At 41.2% G+C, this 18,871-nt stretch overlaps 1 protein-coding gene and 1 pseudogene across 1 annotated transcript in view; one reads left to right on the top strand and one right to left on the bottom strand.

The window, feature by feature from the left end:
- APMAP (adipocyte plasma membrane associated protein) overlaps nt 1–15,152 on the bottom strand; it is a 33,204-nt gene extending 18,052 nt beyond the window's left edge. Inside the window, 4 exon segments of the mRNA XM_011378009.2 lie at nt 1,959–2,039; nt 2,042–2,073; nt 5,390–5,512; nt 14,971–15,152. Coding sequence (XP_011376311.2) covers nt 1,959–2,039; nt 2,042–2,073; nt 5,390–5,512; nt 14,971–15,056 — 322 coding nt within the window. The 5' untranslated portion in view covers nt 15,057–15,152.
- Nucleotides 15,153–16,308: 1,156 nt separating this feature from the next.
- On the top strand, nt 16,309–17,287 carry LOC105304075 (annotated as a pseudogene).
- Nucleotides 17,288–18,871: the final 1,584 nt, after the last annotated feature.

Here is an 18,871-nt window from a genome sequence, read left to right as displayed (position 1 = left end):
AAAGATGCTCACAGTCATTAATCATTAAGAGAAATGCGAATTAAAACCACAATGAGATATCACCTCACACCTGTCAGAATGGCTATCATAAATAAATCAAAAAACAAATGCTAGTAAAGATGCAGAGAACAGAGAATCCTCATACATTGTTGGTGGGATTGCAAATTGGTACATTCGCTATGGAAAACAGTATGGAGGTTTCTCAAAAAATTAAAAATGGATATACCTTTTGACCCAGCAATTGCACTTCTGGGTATTTATCCAAAGAAAACCAAAACAATAATTCGTAAAGATCTATGCACCCCAATATTCATGGCAGCACAATTTACAATAGCCAAGATATGGAAGCAACCTAAATGCCCATCTACAGATGATTGGATAAAGAAATTATGGTTCATATATACAATGGAATATTACTCAGCCATTAAAAAATAAAATAAAATTCTACCATTTGCAATGACATGAATGGACCTAGAGGTTCTTACGCTGAGTGAAATAAGTCAGACAAAGATAAATATTCTATGATTTCACTTATATGCATAATCTAAGGAACAAAACGAACAAACTAATCTAAAACAGACTCACAAATATAGTGGACAATTTGGTGATGGACAGAGTGGAGGGGTTTTGGGGGGCTGGGAGAATAGGGTGAAGGGTTAAAAAAGTACAAATTAGTAGTTGATAGATGGTCATGGGGATGGGGAGCGTGGCATAGGGAATGCAGTTAGCATTAAGGTAATGGCTAGATGTAGGGCCGAGGGAGGGAGCAATTGGGGGGATCGTTTTATGAACTATATAGATGTCTAACCAATGTACTAATACTTGAAACTATTTAAAATAAATAAATTAATTTTAAAAAAAAAGGAGAAGAAGATAACCAGCTCCTTTATCTGGTGACACAATAAAAGGAGATGTTAGCCCAAGTGGAAAGGAAAAAGACAAGAAAAACATTCTCTTTGAAAGGTTTTAAAAAATCACTTTAATTCCTCGAAGTTTGTTTTAAATATCAATATTTAATTTTTCACCAAAAAAATCCCATAAAATTTGTAAAATTTATCAATAATAAATGTCAATGTCTTTTTAGAAGAAATACAAAGTTCTATCATGAAGCACCTATATACTTCTGGAAGTAATTTTGACTTTGCCAGCCAAACAAACAACTGCAGAAATGCACCAGTCTTTGGGTCCCACATTAAACAGCAGGCCTGGGAAAGCCAAGCTGGTCAACATCACCACAGGAGCAGCCCTGACCTGCCTTCAAAACAAAACAGAGGAGCACTCCAGATGCAAGGGTTCACAACTACTCCACGGAAAACACATTGTACTAAGGAATGAGGAGCAGAGTGCCAGTTAAGCTGTTCAGAAATCCTCACACCATTTTAAGTTCTGCAACCTTTTCATTAATTTTATTTTTTGATTCCTAAGCTTAATTCTCACTGACAGAAAATGCCTTGTTTCGGGTGGTTAGAGACTCAAGTATTAGAACCAAACCCAATTCTAGTTCTTAGGTTTGGGCAAGCCTGAAGAAGATAGCTAACCTTAAATATACCCACCATTGTGAACTTTAAAAAAAAATGGAAATATTGAGAATCATTCATATTCTTTTCAAAAACGAAATGTATACAAAGATAAACTGAGCTAAGAAACAATGATCTATCAAGTAATACCTGCTAACTTTGATAAATGAACTAAACATAATGAGTCCAACACTTTGAACAGAATAAAGTGCTCCATAGACATGAACTCAAAATCACCCAGTACTAAAATGGCCCACAACTGGGAGAGCCGAGATGCTCCCAAGGGGTGTCTGCTCAATAAGCATATGCACATCCCACATCTGCCGCTAAGGTTTCCCCCAAGGGCAGGGTGCCATTGTGGCTGCTCCTACAGAATCCCCACTTCAAGCAACAGACAGTCCCGAAGTCACCCCAGACTCTTAAGTTCCAAGGTCTACTTACCCTCAATATTTGCTATGGATTCTGGCCCAATGAGTTGATTTTCAAATAGCCTTTCCACTTGTCGTAACTTCGTATTTGGTTGAGAACACCAAGCAAAAGAGGGCGTTCTTTAAAGCTGTAAAATAATACAATTATAGGAATTTGTTTATAGGAAATATATGAAGAGAGTGTTTACTAAGGATCTATGACATACATAATTCAGTTTGATAAACAAGTTTCATTCCAATAATATCTTTATTTGCCAGAAATACAAAGATTAAGAAAAAAACTGTCCTAGGATATCAGAAAGTCATAGTACTAAATAAAAATGAAAATATAAACATGGCTAATACAATAACTTTGGCAATCATCTGCTGCCTGAGAACACTCCAGGGCTTCCACCCACCTGAGCTTCTCATTATTGGTCCAATGCCTAACAGCTGGCTAGACTTCCTCACACCCTCTGATCACACACCCTGGCATTTATAGTCCCAATGGTTGCCCTCTCATGAAAGTTCAACAGAGCTGGAGAGGAGCCATGTTGACATTTCACAGCTGACAGCCTTGCTTCTTGCTTCGTGAAGAAGACATAACACACAATAGGGAGCTATCCTGGGACTGGAACCACTGCCCCATTGTCCAGCACAGGCACACTCTCAGGACCCACTTGGCTCCTCTCTAAAGCTGGACTCCACTGGCTCCTGGATCTCTCCTTTCACACAGACTGGGCTCCAGGAACTCTTCTCTCTCCTCAGGTCCTTCCCATCCACATGCAAATATGCTATTTCTCCTAATCCCCCAGCAAATCATGCTGATGCCACTGCCAAAAGAAAGACATCATTGAACCCCTTCACTCCATGTCCTCTGCTACCACCCTAGTCCAGGCCACCATCTCTCCCCTGCTTCCTCCCTTGTCCCCTACAGTCTATTGTCAACCCAGCAGTCCACAGGAGCCCTGCAGTTAGATCACAGTATTTGTCTGCTCAATGCCCTGCGACAGCCCTACCTCACCCAGAGTGTAAGTCCTTGCAGTGGCTCTTAGCCCTATACCATCTGGCCTGTCACCTCTCTCACCTCCTCTCCCAGTAGTTCATTCTGCCTCCATGCCAGCCCCTCCCTACTGGTTCCTGACTATACTAGTAATCTCCTACCTTAAGTCCTTTGCACTGGCTGTTCCCTCTACCCTCACCTTCTCAGTGAGGCTTGCTCTGACCACCCAATACAATATTCAATACCTTCCCCAAAAGCCTAGTCTCCCCCACCACTCTACTTGATTCATTCTATTAGCCCTTTTCAGCTTCTCACTTCTGTTATTTTATTGTCTGTCTATCCCCAACAGAGCACATGAGATCAGGAAATTATTCCACGTTTTTTGCTGCAAGCACCTGGCATACATGAGGCTCCCAAAGAAGACTGTAGAAGAGGTGGGAGTGAGGATTATGGGAAGGGGGGTTTATCTCCCAATTCCCCTCCCATTTGCCCTACAGCAAGGCAGTTTCCTAGCCAGCCCACCAGAGTGGGAGAACTAAGGGAAAAGGGTGGGCTGATGATGTGGAATGACAGAAAAGCTCTGTCTTGCTGGCAAAGCACTTCACCCTTGCCACCAGCTATGAGTGGGCACCTCTGCAGGACACAGCACAACTTCCCTCAAATTAAACTGCCCCTCCTTCACTCTCTGCCAGGCTCCCAATTCTGGCTTTCTACCTATTTAATAAAAACACTCTTGGTTTAACTAGGAGTTTTATTTCCAAAGGAAGAACAGAACTGCAACTTTCATGCTTTCATGAAAAAAAAAGCCTGCGCTATATAGTTGAACACACCTGGGTTCAAATTCTGAAAGGTTGCACTTCCCAAGGTACATGTGAAGACTGAAGAACACAGACAAGCATAGAAAGTCCAAGGATAGAGGACACTCAGCCAGCCCTTCTCATCCAGTCCTTGGACCTTGCCTTTTTCTCTACACACAGGACATCCCTAGGAAATATTTGTAGAATCAAACCAATTAGTATATCCTACACTATCCCTACCCAAAAGGAGCCTGAGTATTATCTCAATAGGAAGACAAGAAAAAACTCATCTGAGAAAATACAAAGGACTGGCAAGAAGGGCCCCCACTCCTGCAGCAGGGTGGCAAAAGCACAAGCAACAGTGACCTCAGGAAACCCAAATCAGCACTCATGGTCAGCCAGGCCACATGGTCTCTGGTTAAAGCCAGCAAGCTTCTGTTAACTCTTATTAACTCCTGTAAACTCACATTAATTCCTGCTAAATGTATTCTGAAAGATATTGGTCAACATCCTCCAGAAATCAGGATGTCACTTTTGTTATAACAGTCCTCCAATCTTCCAAAAAGGAAAAGAAGGTGGCTTTAGATGGCTGATTTTGGGCAAGGCCCCACAACCTTCCAGGTGACTTTGCTCCCTAGAACTAAAACCACTGTATAAAAATCCACTCTGGAAGGGTCTAGAGTGTCCAGGCCTTGGCCCATTCTCAATCTTATGCAAGCTAATTGTGTTTTAACAACACCTTGTACCTTTACTAATTCTAAATCCAACAGCAAAAAGTTGACTCTTCTAACATACGTCAATCTAAGATCAGAACTGTGTCCTCTTTGTATCTAATTGGATACCTGCCTCAAGCATAATAGGTGCTGAATGCATTTTTAGTGAACTGAACCCAATCTAAAACCTTAATTTTATTTACAAAACACCAACACATTGTACAGTTGTATATATTATATTCACTCTATAATGAATTAATGAATGGTTCCTTCTGAAGTTTCTAAAACCTTACATGGACTCACTTAAACTTCAGACAGCTCACCCCTCTGGGCGGTTGCAAGGAAAAACAGGAACTTACTGAACCAGATTGTGCAATCCACTTACACCACCTCAACATCAATGTCAGAAATCATACCTATAAGAACCTGGCTCTGCATCACTATAATTAAAAATGTGAATACATTTCATGGACCTCCTAATTGTACACTATTTTTTCAAGTTATAATGAACGGCATTACTCAAAGGTCCCCACTGATGAATGGTAACTTTGGAAAAAGAGAACACTAATTACAAGTTTTTTAAAAATCAGTTACTTATAAAATTTAAACCAGGTAACTTAAACTTAACCTTCATTTGTATCTGCTTTTGCCACTTCATATGAATTCAGGTCACTTGTGTCTAATACTGAAGCTTCTCTTATTTGGGATTTTTCTGATTTTTGTTTTTGGTTTACACAGCTTTGTTTTTGAAACAAAAACATGGGCAATACCATGTATATATTCTGTGGAACATCTAATTCAACATAAAATGCAGGCACCAAAGAAATCTCACATCTCTATTTCTCATAATAACTTACCGTTCAGACCAGATTGGTTTAATTACTCTAGAAACCATCCCAGCCTATTATATTTTGCTGGGTAACACCTCCCGAGAATTGCTGGGACAGGTCACCTGACAGGCTGTGGATCTATGAGAGAATCCAGCAGCATTATGGCTACAAGCAGGGAAACAGCAAGGGAGACAGCTAGCATCAAGAATGTCACTCGGAAAACTCTACCAGTAAAGGAGCTACCAAAAATAAAACATACAAAGGCAATTAGCAGAGGCTCAGATGGTGACAAGCTCGGCTGGTCCTAAAGCTCTTTTAGTAGGAGCAGGCCTCTCACCCAGTTTGCCCACTACAAGGCTGCCAACCTCTATGGCTTGCGATTAAACTTTAGCACTATTTGCAAGCATTGGCAAACATGCTTTTTTTTTTTTTTTTTTAACCTTCCAGCTGTGTGGAGCACTCTTAACAGTAATTTTCCAGAGAGCATGATAGGCTGTATCTTGAACCCTCTAACAGTTTGAAAGAGAAAAAACACAAAACGTAATGGAGTAAACAGTTGCAATAAGGGAAAGGAGACACTCATCTACTTGGTAGACAGGTGTTTCCCAAAAGCTACTATTTCCTGGCACATGTATTCAAAGAAGCAACACTCAGTACAGGTTTCTCAGGTTTTATGGATAAACAACAGAGTCAAATTCGTGAAGAGATGGAAGCAGAACAACTTCCTGAGCATCTAATTCCCCAGGCATTTGCAGACCATACCGTTAAGAACTCAAAGGTAATCCCTGCTCTTCCACCTGGAATAGTCTGACAAATACTGACAGTTATTTACGAAGAATCTATAAAATTACAATTTCAAGTCATCTCTACTAAAGCCTTAGGAAGATCTGAAAGCTACCTTGGGAATCTTGCATTAAAATTTTGGACAAATGACCAACAGTGACTAAAAATCTCTCTCAAACGATTCTCATATACATCATTCTCATCTGGTAAACAAGTTAGCACACTTAGCCTCTTGCTACTAAATAAACTTTACAAGATCATGAGTCGCTTACATTAAGTGCATTCAAATTTACTAAGCACTTGACATAAAGATTAACTCAAAGTAAATAAAATCATGATCTCCTAAGATGGAGATCATCTTTTTCTATACATGAGGGGGAAAAAAGGTGAATTAAAGAAAAAAATCAAGACTTACACTTAACGAAACTAATTTAAGGGTAGTATTTTGTATAATTTTGACAGGATAGTCTTCTGCTGCATAAAACTGTTCCAGGTAGAAATATGGGGGCCTGGGTACCAGTCCTAACCTCCCAACAACCAGCCAAGCCACTGCAGGTGAGTTTCTTCACCCAAAGCCCAATACTCCCTTCTGTGAAATGTAGTGTGGGACAGAGAATCTCAAAGTCCTGCCCAGTTCTGAATATGCATGATTTTATTAAATAAAACAGAAAACAAAATAAATCATTCTGTTTCTATAGGGGTAGGTGGAAATGAAAGGCAAAGAGAAAGACATGCAAAGGAAGGGAGAGGGAGAGGCTTTCATAGAATGTCATCCTTTAGACATTTAAGACAGCACAACTAAAGAGTGTTTGAATTCTGCCAACAAACTGTGTGGGCAGAAAACAGGTTCTCCCCTAGAGCCTCTAGAAAGGAACACTGCCCTGTGACACCTTGATTTCAGCACACTAACCTGTCCAGGACTTCTGACCTCCAGAACTATAAGATAATCAATCTGTGTTGTTTAAGCCGCTAAGTGTGTGGTCATTTGTCATGGCGGCCATAGAAAACTAAATATGTTTTTCTAATTAAACTAGTTTTATTAGTTTAATAATAAAAGTGGGACGCTGCTGTAACAAACACATGAAAACATGGAAGTAGCTTTGGAATCAGGCTGTGGATACAGGAATTTTGAGGAGGAAGATAGAGAAAGTCTATATTTCTTTGAACAGACTATAGAAGAAATATGACGTTAAAGAGACTCTGGTAGCAAGAGCTCAGAAGGAAGTAAGGAGCACAGTAGAGAAAGCATATATCATCTTAGAGAATATCTAAACTGTCAGGAACAGACTGTTAGCAGAAATATGGACATTGAAGGCACTGCTGGTGAAGGCTCAGAATGATGTCAGGAACAAGTTATTAGGAACAAGTTATTATAAGAAAGAAAGTAGATCCTTGTTATATGGTGGCAGAAAGCTTGGTTGAATTGTTCCTTGCAGTGATATGGAAAGCAGAACTTGTAACTGATGAACTAGGACATTTTAGCTGAGAGCATTTCCAAGTAGAGTTGAGAGTGTGGCTTCATTTCTTCTTGCTACCTTCTCCTCTAGAGCAGGACAGCATAGGGGACAATGCTAACCAGTTCTTTTATACTTTTGTCATTTTCCCTTTGCCGATGAGAATTCTAATAACCTAAAAGAATGAATTTTGTTCCTAACTTCCTTCTCTTCACTCACATGAGGTTTAAAACTCACCCCTCGCCAGGTAAAATGCCAAGTTGTTAGTCTTTACCTCCTTTGCTAGCTGGGAAAGAAGGTGGTCCAGTCCCACAGATCCTGTCAGAAGAAGCCGAGAGAGCCCAGGGTCCTGGAAGAGGAAAGGAAAAGAAAAATCAGGCCAACCCCTCCCTCCCAGCCCTATCTTCAAACCCCAGGGCCACACAACCTTCTTCTAAGGTGACTAATTGATGCTGATCAGGTGTATAAAAACACAGTGGATAAAAATGCATCTCTGGCACAGATCAGCTATTAATCCACACGATAGAAGGTTAATACAACCTAAAAGGTCTACAGCAGTAAAAGAGTAAGGGCCATGACGAGAGTAATGATAAAAACAGTGACAACAATGTGCCATGTAATGTGCTTTATTTACATGGGTAACCAAGCAGAACTATGTATCTCTTTGCTTTACAAACAAGGGAAGTGGACAGAGAAAGCACAAGTGACTTGCCCATAGCCCAGTGGAAGAGTACGAACAAGTGCCAGGTCTGACTCTAAGCCTGTGATCACCATTAGCAATACCGCCTGCCAGAGTCAAGAAGACAGGGAGAGGATACCGGGACCTAGAGCCCTCAAAGTCAGAGTTCGAAACACTCATTACCAAATTTAATGGTGGTTTGCCTATTCTGGACATTTCATATAAATGAGATCAAACAATACTTCTGCGAGTGGCTTCTTTTGCTCAGAATAATGTTTCGAGATTTACCCAAGTTGCAGTATATATCAGGACTTTATTCCTTTTTATGGCTCAATAATATTCCATTGCTAAATACAGACCACAATTGGTTTAGCCACTTATCTGCTGATGGACATGTGGGTGGGAGGGGGAAATGAGGAGTGATTACTTAATGCACATAAGGTGTTTCATGGGGTGATGAAAAAGTTTTGAAACTAGGGAGCTGGTGATTGTCCAACACTAATAACACTTAACTTACACAGTCTAAGAAGGATAATTTTGTTATGTTAAATTTCACCTCAATTTAAGAAAAAAATTAACAGTGATGAAAATGTGGTGATTGTTGCAAAACTCGATGAGTATACTAAAGACCACTGAATTGAACATTTTAAGTGGGTGGATTTTATAGTATGTGAATTATATCTCAAAGATACTTTTTTAAAAAAAAGTCAATGACTCAACTATGCAAACTGCCACTCCAGAGGCTGGGACACTGTAACTCAAGTGATTTTCTTTAAGTGGCTTAGTTTTTCAACATAATGGAAATAACAAAGTATCTGTACAGTAAGGCAGGGCTGTTTACAAGTGGCAGCAATGACTTTGATCATGTGGTTCTTTCAAAAGCAGAACCTTGAAGAGAGACAAATGGTCAAGATGTGTGGCTGTCAGTGGTGAGTGCTGACCACTCTGGCATTCTGGTAGGGTCTAACAGAGAGAGGAGTCCCTTTCCTTAAAGGAAGCTGATACAATCACCCCTCCCCACCAAGGCAGAGAAGCAGTCCCTTGGGAGAAGCTCCACTGTGCAATCTGTCACCATAGGGCTGTCATTAACAAAATGGTGACACTCTGGCCAAAGTGCTACTTTACCTTTTTCATACCTAACATGATTCTACATAAAACAGAATCTTCTCATTTGTCTTAGACTCCTATATTGTTAACTCTCCTTTACCACACTGTAGCTTACATCTTTTTAATCTAAATTTACTAATCTGATTCAGAGCTTGTGACATCCTACTTGAATATCTGGCTGCCCCTTCACACAATGGTAAAAGGCTCACTTATCTCCAAAAAAAAAAAGTCCAGCCAGAACTGAAAGCATCAGTGCTGATAACTAGAAAGGCAGCCAGAAGTCCAAGATGACCTGTGTCCCACATGGCCTATCCCTGCTGAAGACCTAACTAACGCCCTCTTACAATCACAAACTATAAAAGCTGAAGAATTTAGAGGCCACCCAGTCCGGTGCCCATAAGACTGGCCAGCCCCTGGATCACCTATACCAAATCATCAGGGTGGCTTTAAACAAGGCCCAGAGATTCAGAATGGCAGGTCCAGCAGGGGCCTAGAAAACCTTTTTTTTTTTTAGTATGCTTCTGTTGTTCCTGATGTGCAGCTGGACATGACCAACCTTATCTAATTCCCTTCCCAGTGAAAGAAGTCTGGTGATCATCAGCTAGCCTCTATTGGAAAGTTCTGTGCTCACATTTTACAAATAGCACCTTAAACTCCTTGAGTAGTCCAATGGAACTTTCTGTGATGACAGAAATAGAGCAGCCACTATCTACATGTGGCTACTGAGCACTTGAAATGAGACTAGCATGTTACATAAATGAGCCAAAGACCACCTCTGTCAATCAGACCCTAGGTTGTTTATTTCTTCATTGCAGGCTGTGAGAACCATTAGCTCAAAAGGCCCACCAGTGCCAAACTCCAACTTTTACATATTCAATTATTTTTTAAAATAGCCCAAACAAGCAAATATTTAGCGATTTAGAGTTTGCCTGCTTTGCATAATCTGTGAAAACACACCTGACAGCTGTTGCTCATTGATAAGAGGGCCTTGCCCCAGCCACTGCTGCCCTTGGAACTCTCTCTGATCCAGAGACTCACCTTGACCAGGGAGCCCTCTCTTCATTTCCCCTCTCCTTCGGAGTTCCTTGGCCCTCCTCCCCTTAGGATTGTGGCCCATTTCCGCTGTGAGATGTTCCCCATGTGCAATCCTGTCAATGTCACCTAAGAAAGCTCATATGTGCTGCTGCTACCTCATAGTCATATCTTTTTCCTTGATCAGCCCCCAAATCCCTCAAACTCCCTAACAGAGCACAAATGAGAAACTGAATTTTTAATTTTAGTTCATTTTAATTAATTTAAACTTAAACAGCTGAATATAGCCAAGTGGCTATGACATCAGGCAGCAGCCTTATTTACTATTTTTTCACTTGTAAGCATTTAATAATCACCTATATACATGTGCCAGGTACTATGTAAGGCCCTGAGAAAATAGCCATAAATAAAATAAAGTGTCCTGCCCTCTTTGTATTCTAGTATAAATAAGCAAATGCCAGACAGTGGAAGAACAATGAAGAACAATACAGCAGGGTCAGGGGCACTACAGTGATGCAGAGGGCTGTGATCACACACAGGGGTCAAAGCAAATAATCTCTGAATAGAGATATTCAGTGAAGCTGGGTGAAATCAAGTATCTGTGGCAGAGCAACACAGGCAGGGGAAACACAGTAGAACTCAACAAATTCTTGGCATATGAGTAAAGCATACATGCATAAAAGAATTAAAAGTCCTCATTCTCATGCCTTGATTACAGAGGCAGAATGACCATAGCAGAGAGCCTGAGACAGAATGAGTGAGTGGAAGCTGCTTAAACAGGTCAGGCACACTGCCAGGGCAGATCCCACAGAGCCCTGAAGACCAGGGAAGTGCCTGCCAGCAAGCACGGTCAATGTCCAAAGAGGCCAGAATACAGAGCATTTCCCTAATCTTTTACGCAAGGATCTTGGCTGCTCAGGTCATCTCATGCAACATGTTCTAAGAAACATGCTTTCCCCTGGCTCACATCGACTAGGTACAGTTCTGCCCTCAGGTGCAGCAAATCCTTGCCCTCTCAGACAGCCCTCCCTAGAATTGATGCCTGAGGTCACACCACCCTCAGTTCTTTCCTCTCCAGGCAACAAATTCCCAGTCAGTCCTATGGGAGTACTGCAGATGGTAGAGCTTGTAGAACATTCTCTTTCCTGGTTGTTTTCCTATTTCTCAAAGTCCCCCATAAAATGTGGTGCCCACAAATCAAAGCAAAGTTCTAGTCTAAACCATAAACTGTCACTCCACAAAATGGGGTTAGTTGCCAAAACTGAAAAATAAGGAAATTTCACAGAAAAATTTGAGTTTCCAGCTTCTCTTTAAAGTAGCAAATCTGTGCCTATAAAACTCAAATTGCAGGGCAGCCGCACAAGTATTTTCACTCTTCAGACATGCATGCACTTTCCTTTCCCAGCCCCACACTTGCTGCAGACAGTACCACATCAGGCTGGTACAAAAACCAATGGGACTGACACCAAGACCAGGTGCTGGAATACAAAAATTTTCAGAAAATGGTAGGTAGCAGGACTGCAGCTCCCTGGAGGCATCTGAGTCCCTGATTGTCTGTTGTAGAGTCCTTGGGGTGGGGGTGGGGTGTTCTGTACCCATACAAATTTACTTTAGCCCAAGGTTCATTAACTTTTTGGCAGGCCTATCTCACTGCTGGTTCCTGCAAACTCACAATTACAATTCTGCCTTTCCTCCATGTGTTGCCTCTGCATACCTGCATTATAAAGGACACTACATTTATCCCTATCCATTTTCAATTACAAAGCCCATCACATCATACTCTCCTTCCTAATCTGTGCTGACACATTCAGGAAAGCTGTCAACTTACTTTCTAGGTACAGTCTGGGAAATCAACTTGTTTGCCCTAATCTCTTGGAAGAGGCCCAGGTGATCAGCTCACCTCCTTGAGGACATCTGAATCCTAAAATTTCCTACATCTCCAAGGACAAGAGACGTTACTCTGATGCAACAGGATTTAACCATTACTGTTGACTCAGTCACGATTTACAAAATCCTGTTCTTTCACCAGCCAAATATGATGGGGGTTCTCTAACCCCTTCTGTACCAGGACATCAGAGCCTCAAGTCATGGTCTAAAGTCCTGACCAACAGACCCTGTGAGAGCAAAAACGACCTGTGATTCTTGTAGAAAATCTATAAGCCCCAAATCCACAAGGACCAGAACCCCAGGTGTCAAGGTAATCCCTGAAAATTGAGAAAATCAAACAATAGAGTCAAACAGTCTTTTTAAGTGAAGCACCTTGAAATTGTTCATCTTTCACAGTCGTTTATACTGGGGCTCTTAGACTATAGAATTCTTTATTTTAGCATTGAAAATAACTAAGAAGTTAAAAGAGCCACTTGAAACCACACACCTGGGGGAAAGAGCTAAGATTCCTAACCCCTCATGACTTCATGAATTTATGATAGCCCAATCTGTCTCTCTACACTGCACCCCCTACTCTTCAGTCTTAAAAAGGAAAAAGGAAAATTGACCTAGTAGAGAATTTTAATTAGTCTAAAATCCTTTAGAAAAAAACTATTGAAAAAGCAGCTGTTAAATTTTCAATGTATTCACTCTTCAGTCCTAAAGAGTTATGTGTGGACATTAAACAACTATTCTCTCTTCCCAGACAGAACTATGTTTCACAAGGGAAGGAACAGTTTCAGAGTTACAATCATTCTGACAATAAAGTTTCTAAAGCATCTGGGGAAACTGATGTCAAATAATACTAATTACAAGCTTGCACTGGTATGTTAAAGTGCTTAGCTCATCTATGTTCTGCACTGAATAAAAAGATTTAATGCCTGCATTCTCCATTATAGCTAGAACACAGAAATTTAAGAACTTTGGCATAAAACCTATTTCCAAAGCATAATTTTAAAAATATGCTTCTCAATCATTGTCCAGCTGCCAATTCTATCCTCCTTTACTCATTTTCATTTCTCTTTGACTTCAATATTCTGTAACTTTATATAAACTACATCACTCACACAGACCTCAACAACCTCATCCATGAAACAGCTAACACCACCTTCACGCCAAGAGTCAGAAGAAGGTCAAGGTATTGCTAGGTGTCCCTTCCACTAAAATCTATTGTCTTACTTCTGTTAATTGAATAATGTATCTTTCAAGGCTTTTATTCTGTTTAGCACATCTAAAGTTTATCCTGTGATTGTCAGGGTTCTACTTGCTTCAGATTCCCTTACTTCAATCACTATACACAATACTTTCATTTCTTGTGGTGAACCTTCAACTTCTAAGGTAATCAAGAAGACAATAAGATGAACTACTAAAAATGACCACAAAAGAAACGAAATATAGAGGAAAATCACGAGACAAATAATTAAAAACAACAAAAAAAAAACATAGCATTATGATAATAAATGCAGAAAGGAAGGTGGGTGATAAGAACTCACTATGAAAGAGACCATTACATATATATAGAAAAGGGATCAAACAAGTAAGAGAAAGAGGAAAACAGAAAAAATAAAAACAATGTTCGACAAGAAGTCAAGAAACTATCTTAAATGAACACAATGTAAAAGGCGCACTGTAAAAAAACAAGCAGCAGATGACGACTTTGGAACATCCAATTTACCCTGCCATTAAGTCAGAAATCCCCACAGAGAAATTGAAAAACAATTTAACTCTGCCCCTGTGCCCCAGGGCCAAGAGTGTCAGAGGAATCCAGCTGAGAGTTGGACCCATCCAACAAGTGACCTCAGATGCTGTATACCTTGGTTTCCAACACACTGCACCTCATGGCAAACTCAGGGCCAAGCTGTGTTTTCGTTTTTCATGTAAAAGTGTACACAGCAATACCTTGTTTTAATGATTTCTGTAGTAAAGCATTGCCAGTCCTTGCAAATCCCTTCTAAAAAGCTCTTCAGTCATCAGCAGAAGATGATTTCACAATATCCACAGTCAATCAAGCAACCAACTTGTCCCTCTCTGCAAAGGTCAGCATTCAAAGTCCTGCACCCTTGGAAGCCTCTGAGTCCAGGTCAAATCAGGATGGTTGGTCATCCTACAGTCAGGACTATATCATGTTCCTGACCTTTCCACTGACCCCAGGAGTCAGATATTACCAAAAAGTCTTCTCTGTAAATCGCATTTTAGAGCAAAAACGCTCCTGCTATAGTATAGCTGTCCTTCAAGGATCACGAGGAGCGACCCGAACATTTTTTCAGACCTCCCTTCAGGACAGTGAAAGCGTGGGGCCAGGAAGACTCGGGCCGTGGCTAGGTAGGCTGTCCCCGGGAATCAGGTGAGCCAGCGGGAAGGACAGCACGGAAGGGAACGGGGAGCGGAGGAAAGGCGAGGAAGCCATCGCTCTGGAAGCTGGGGCGGGAGTGAGGGGCAGGAGGGGCAGGTGTGGCTTTACGTGGTCTTGGGACAGAAAGCCAGAGATAACGCCGCGATAGGGCGCACAGTGCGACGAAAGTCTCCAGGACCCGGCAGGTGCATCCGCTTGATCAGAGACCGTTTCTTCCCCATAAAACGAGTTTTGCCGAGGATATTAAATGACACGGTGTAAGCCCAAGGTTGGCATCAAACTGACCCTGCTGCTGTAACTGCCATCATCGTTTCTGGGAGTAGACTCAGCAGCTCGCGGACCAGGTCTAGGAGCCCAGCCTATCTCTGGTCCTTTGCCTCAGGGGTCTGGCCATCGTCCGTGATGACCTGTGGCCGCGAGGGCCGGAGCTGCCGCAGTCCGTCCGCCTCACTCATGCTGCGACTGCCACAACCGGCTGCAGGAGCGGCTCCTAGACAGACTAGTGCGGTCCCGAAGGCCGCCGCGACCCGCCCCGCGCCTCGCACCACCCCTTTCTCAGCCGCGCGCAAAAGTGACGTGTCTGGATCCGCCTCTTCCGGTCGCTCGTCCAGCTGCTTCCTGAACGTCTCTCAGCGAGTTGTCAGGCAAATTCGAGAGTGTGGAACGTCAAGTTTCCCCCAGCCGGACCCGGGTCTTGGAAGCCGGACCCAAGTGAGAGCCTTGGCCAGCGCCGGCCTCTGGAACTTGGAACGCGCGCGGCCCAGCACAGCGCCTGCGCTGCCTTCTCTCATGTCGTTTCTGATGGTGATCGACAATTCTCCTTGTGCACCTAGACAGTGCTGGTCTGAGGTGTTGGTAATTTGTGTTGGCAGAGAGGCTGGCGCTACTTATTAAATGACAAAGACCCCGGTTTCTACAGGCAGCGTAAAAAACAATGGGTTCATATTCTTCGAGACACAGAAGTGCAATAACCCCCACCTAAAAATTATACTTTTTCCAAACCAATCTAATTAAGGGAAAAACGGGTTAGAATATGTCCCTTTGGGTAAGGCCAGATGTTGAGTGTTAAGTCTTTTTGTAATGGTTACAACAGACATTCGATAAAGTTTATAAAAGTGATAGAAATTCTGAGATGTTCTAAATTAAATTACAGCGGCAGGAAAGTGAGAGAACTGCTAGCCTGTTAATAATAGCTGCTGATCAGCTAACAAAACACTTTACATTCCCGTTTTTCCTGTTGGAATTTTGGATTAGTTTCCAGGTGGCTATTTCTACAGATTATTTTCGCCAGGCATCATTTAACTCCAGGAGCCCCATTTGTTTACACGAGGGCTTTCCCAACTGCTGCCCCCAGCTAATCTACGGGAGCAGACATTTCTTACCTTCACCCCACCTCTTTGCCTATAGCTTATGTAAATTCTTTCAGACTACGACTTTCTTCTCCCTTCTTGATGTATAAAATGCTTGCAGATCTCTGGGACTGCGGACATGCTGTCTATTCTATCTAGGATGCTGCTGCTAGTTTAGATTCCATGCCCCAAGACCCGTCTTTTGGCTAGCATTTTTGGCTTTATAAAACCTTATTTACAAAAAGACTTTCAGCCATGGAAGTTAAAAATTTTTAGTTTAACATATCAAAAGGTTATCTTTAGAAGTAAAGACAGAGTATAAATGGAAAGTATCATTAACAGTAAATAAAGCTCTTCTAGTGACTCTTTCTATGGTCTGGAGAGCCTCTCTCCTGTGCACAATGGTAACTCTTAAGGAAAAACTGCACCAGTTGCAGAAGGGGCAGCATTCTCAAATAACAAGATCACTGTAGTAGGTGTTGCACAAGTTGGTATGGCATGTTCCATCAGCATTCTGGGAAAGTCTGGCTGAAGAGCTTGCTCTTGTGAATGTTTTAGAAGATAAACTCAAAGGAGAAGTGATGGGTATGCAGCATGAGAGCTTATTCTTTCAGACACCTAAAATTGTGGCACATTAAGATTACTCTGTGACCTCCAATTCTAAAATTGTGGTGGTAACTACAGGAGTGCACCAGCAAGAAGGAGAATTGTCTCAATCTGGTACAGAGGAATGTTAATGTCTTCAAATTTATTATTCCTTAGATCAAGTACAGTCCTGATTGCATCATAATTGTGGTTCCGAACACAGTGTACATTCTCACATGTTACCTGGAAACTAAGTGGATTACCCAAGTACCCTGTGATTGGAAGTGGATGTAATCTGGATTCTGCTAGGTTTTTTTTTTTATCATATGACCAAAAAACTTGGCATTCATCCCAGCAGTTGCCATGAATGGATTTTAAAAGAACATGGCAACTGAAGTGAGGCTGTGTGGAATAGAATGAATGTGGTAAATGTTTCTCTCCAGGAACTGAATCCAGAAATGGTAATGGACAATGGTAGTGAAAATTGGAAGAATGTGCATAAGATGGTAATTGAAAGTGCCTATGAAGTCATCAAACTAAAAGGATACACCAACTGGGCTATTGGGTTAAATGTGGCTGATTTCATTGAATCCATGTTGAAAAATCTATCCAGGATTTGTCCCTTGCCAACTATGGTGAAAGAGATGTATGGCATTGAGAATGAAGTCTTCCTGAGCCTTCCATGTATCCTGAATGCTTGAGGATTAACCAGTGTTATCAACCAGAAACTAAAGATGATGAGATTACTCAACTCAAGAAAAGTGAAGCTACCCTGTGAGACAACCGGAAGGACCTCAAAGACCTGTGACTTCAGGTTTTTAGGCTGTGGAAATTTAAAAATTACAATGCGATTAACCATGAGCCTTTAGTTGCCATCAATGTACATGGATCACATGTTTATCCTTCTAAATATATGAATCTGGGCCCACAGAATCAAAGCCCATGCTTGGTTTAATGCTTGCACAAATAAAATTAACCATAATAATGTGAAAAAATAACAATAAATAAAGTCTAAGCAAGCATGAAGCAATCATCAGTTCATTCATTAATTATTTTAGTGAGCCAGGTATATTTCTAGGTGCTGGAAGATGATGGTGAGCAAACCACAGACAAATTTGCTCACTTATGGAAATTTAACTAAAGGAAAGATTACTTTAATCAGATCATAATAAATATAAAATTTTAAATGTAATATTTGCATTAAAGGGAAATAACATGATCCTGTGAGAGCATTGGACAGATGAAGGAGCTGAAAGATAAACAGGGAAGAGAATTTACAGGCAGAGGAAACCAAGTCCTGTTACTATGCATCATCTATAGAAAAGGCATATTTGAAACAAAATATTCAGAATTTCCTCATTGCACTCGAAGGCTTTCCTGATGGAAATGTGCCCTTACCTTTCTCAGTGCTAGATAGCACTAGAATACCACATGACTGCTCCACAGGAAAAGAGATGAAGACTAGCATGAGAGAAGTGAAGAGTTCTATAAATCCAAGTCTGCAGGGATCCCAGGTCATAATTCAGGCATGGACATTTTATTTCATTCCCTGTTGAATACAACCAGAATAGCTATTACATCAGAGACAGTTAACAGTACTGCATAATCTGGCCCACTTTTAACAGTACTGCATGACCTGGCCCTTCCTGCCTATCTGGATTATCCTTCCTGCCCTGAATTGCATGTTTCGGACTCGATTGCTTGCTATTTCTAATTCTATGCCTTCCTGTCTTTGTCCATATTATTCTTCCTCCCTGTGATAATGCTTTCCTTAACTTCCACTTGGCCAAAAACATTTATCATTCAGGACCTGTTCCCACGCATCAGTTCTGAAAATTGTTCCCCTGATTTCATAAGCAGAAAATGTATTTGTTTCTAAAGCACTTTGAACATGCCCTAATTATAGGACTTAGCTCATCATATTAGAGTTATTTGTATTCCATGCCCAGTATTAAAGCCCTCCAACCAAAATAGCCAGGAACATATCTATAAAAATATAATGTTAGTGTACAGCATAGTGACAGGTTAATAATACCTTATTGCATATTTGAAAGTTGCTAAGAGAATAGATCTTAGTCTCATTACATGGAAAAAAATATGCATGGTGACAGATGTTAACTGGACTTGTGATCATCTTGCAGTATATACAAATATCAAATCATTATGTTGTACAGCTGAAACTAATATAATGCTGTATGGCAATTATTACTCCATAAAAAACATAACAAGTTAGGTTTATTAAACTTGCTACAGCAAAGGAATGCACCAGAGCCCCCGTGAGGCTCCTCAAAGCTCTGGAGTTATGGAAGGGTCATCTTGGGGTTTGGGGGCTGGAG

This window comes from Pteropus vampyrus, unplaced genomic scaffold, assembly GCF_000151845.1.
Source record: "Pteropus vampyrus isolate Shadow unplaced genomic scaffold, Pvam_2.0 Scaffold327, whole genome shotgun sequence".
NCBI classification, from domain to species: Eukaryota; Metazoa; Chordata; class Mammalia; order Chiroptera; family Pteropodidae; genus Pteropus; species Pteropus vampyrus.
Note: the sequence above shows the minus strand (reverse complement) of the source record. Positions and strands in the feature narration are given on the sequence as shown.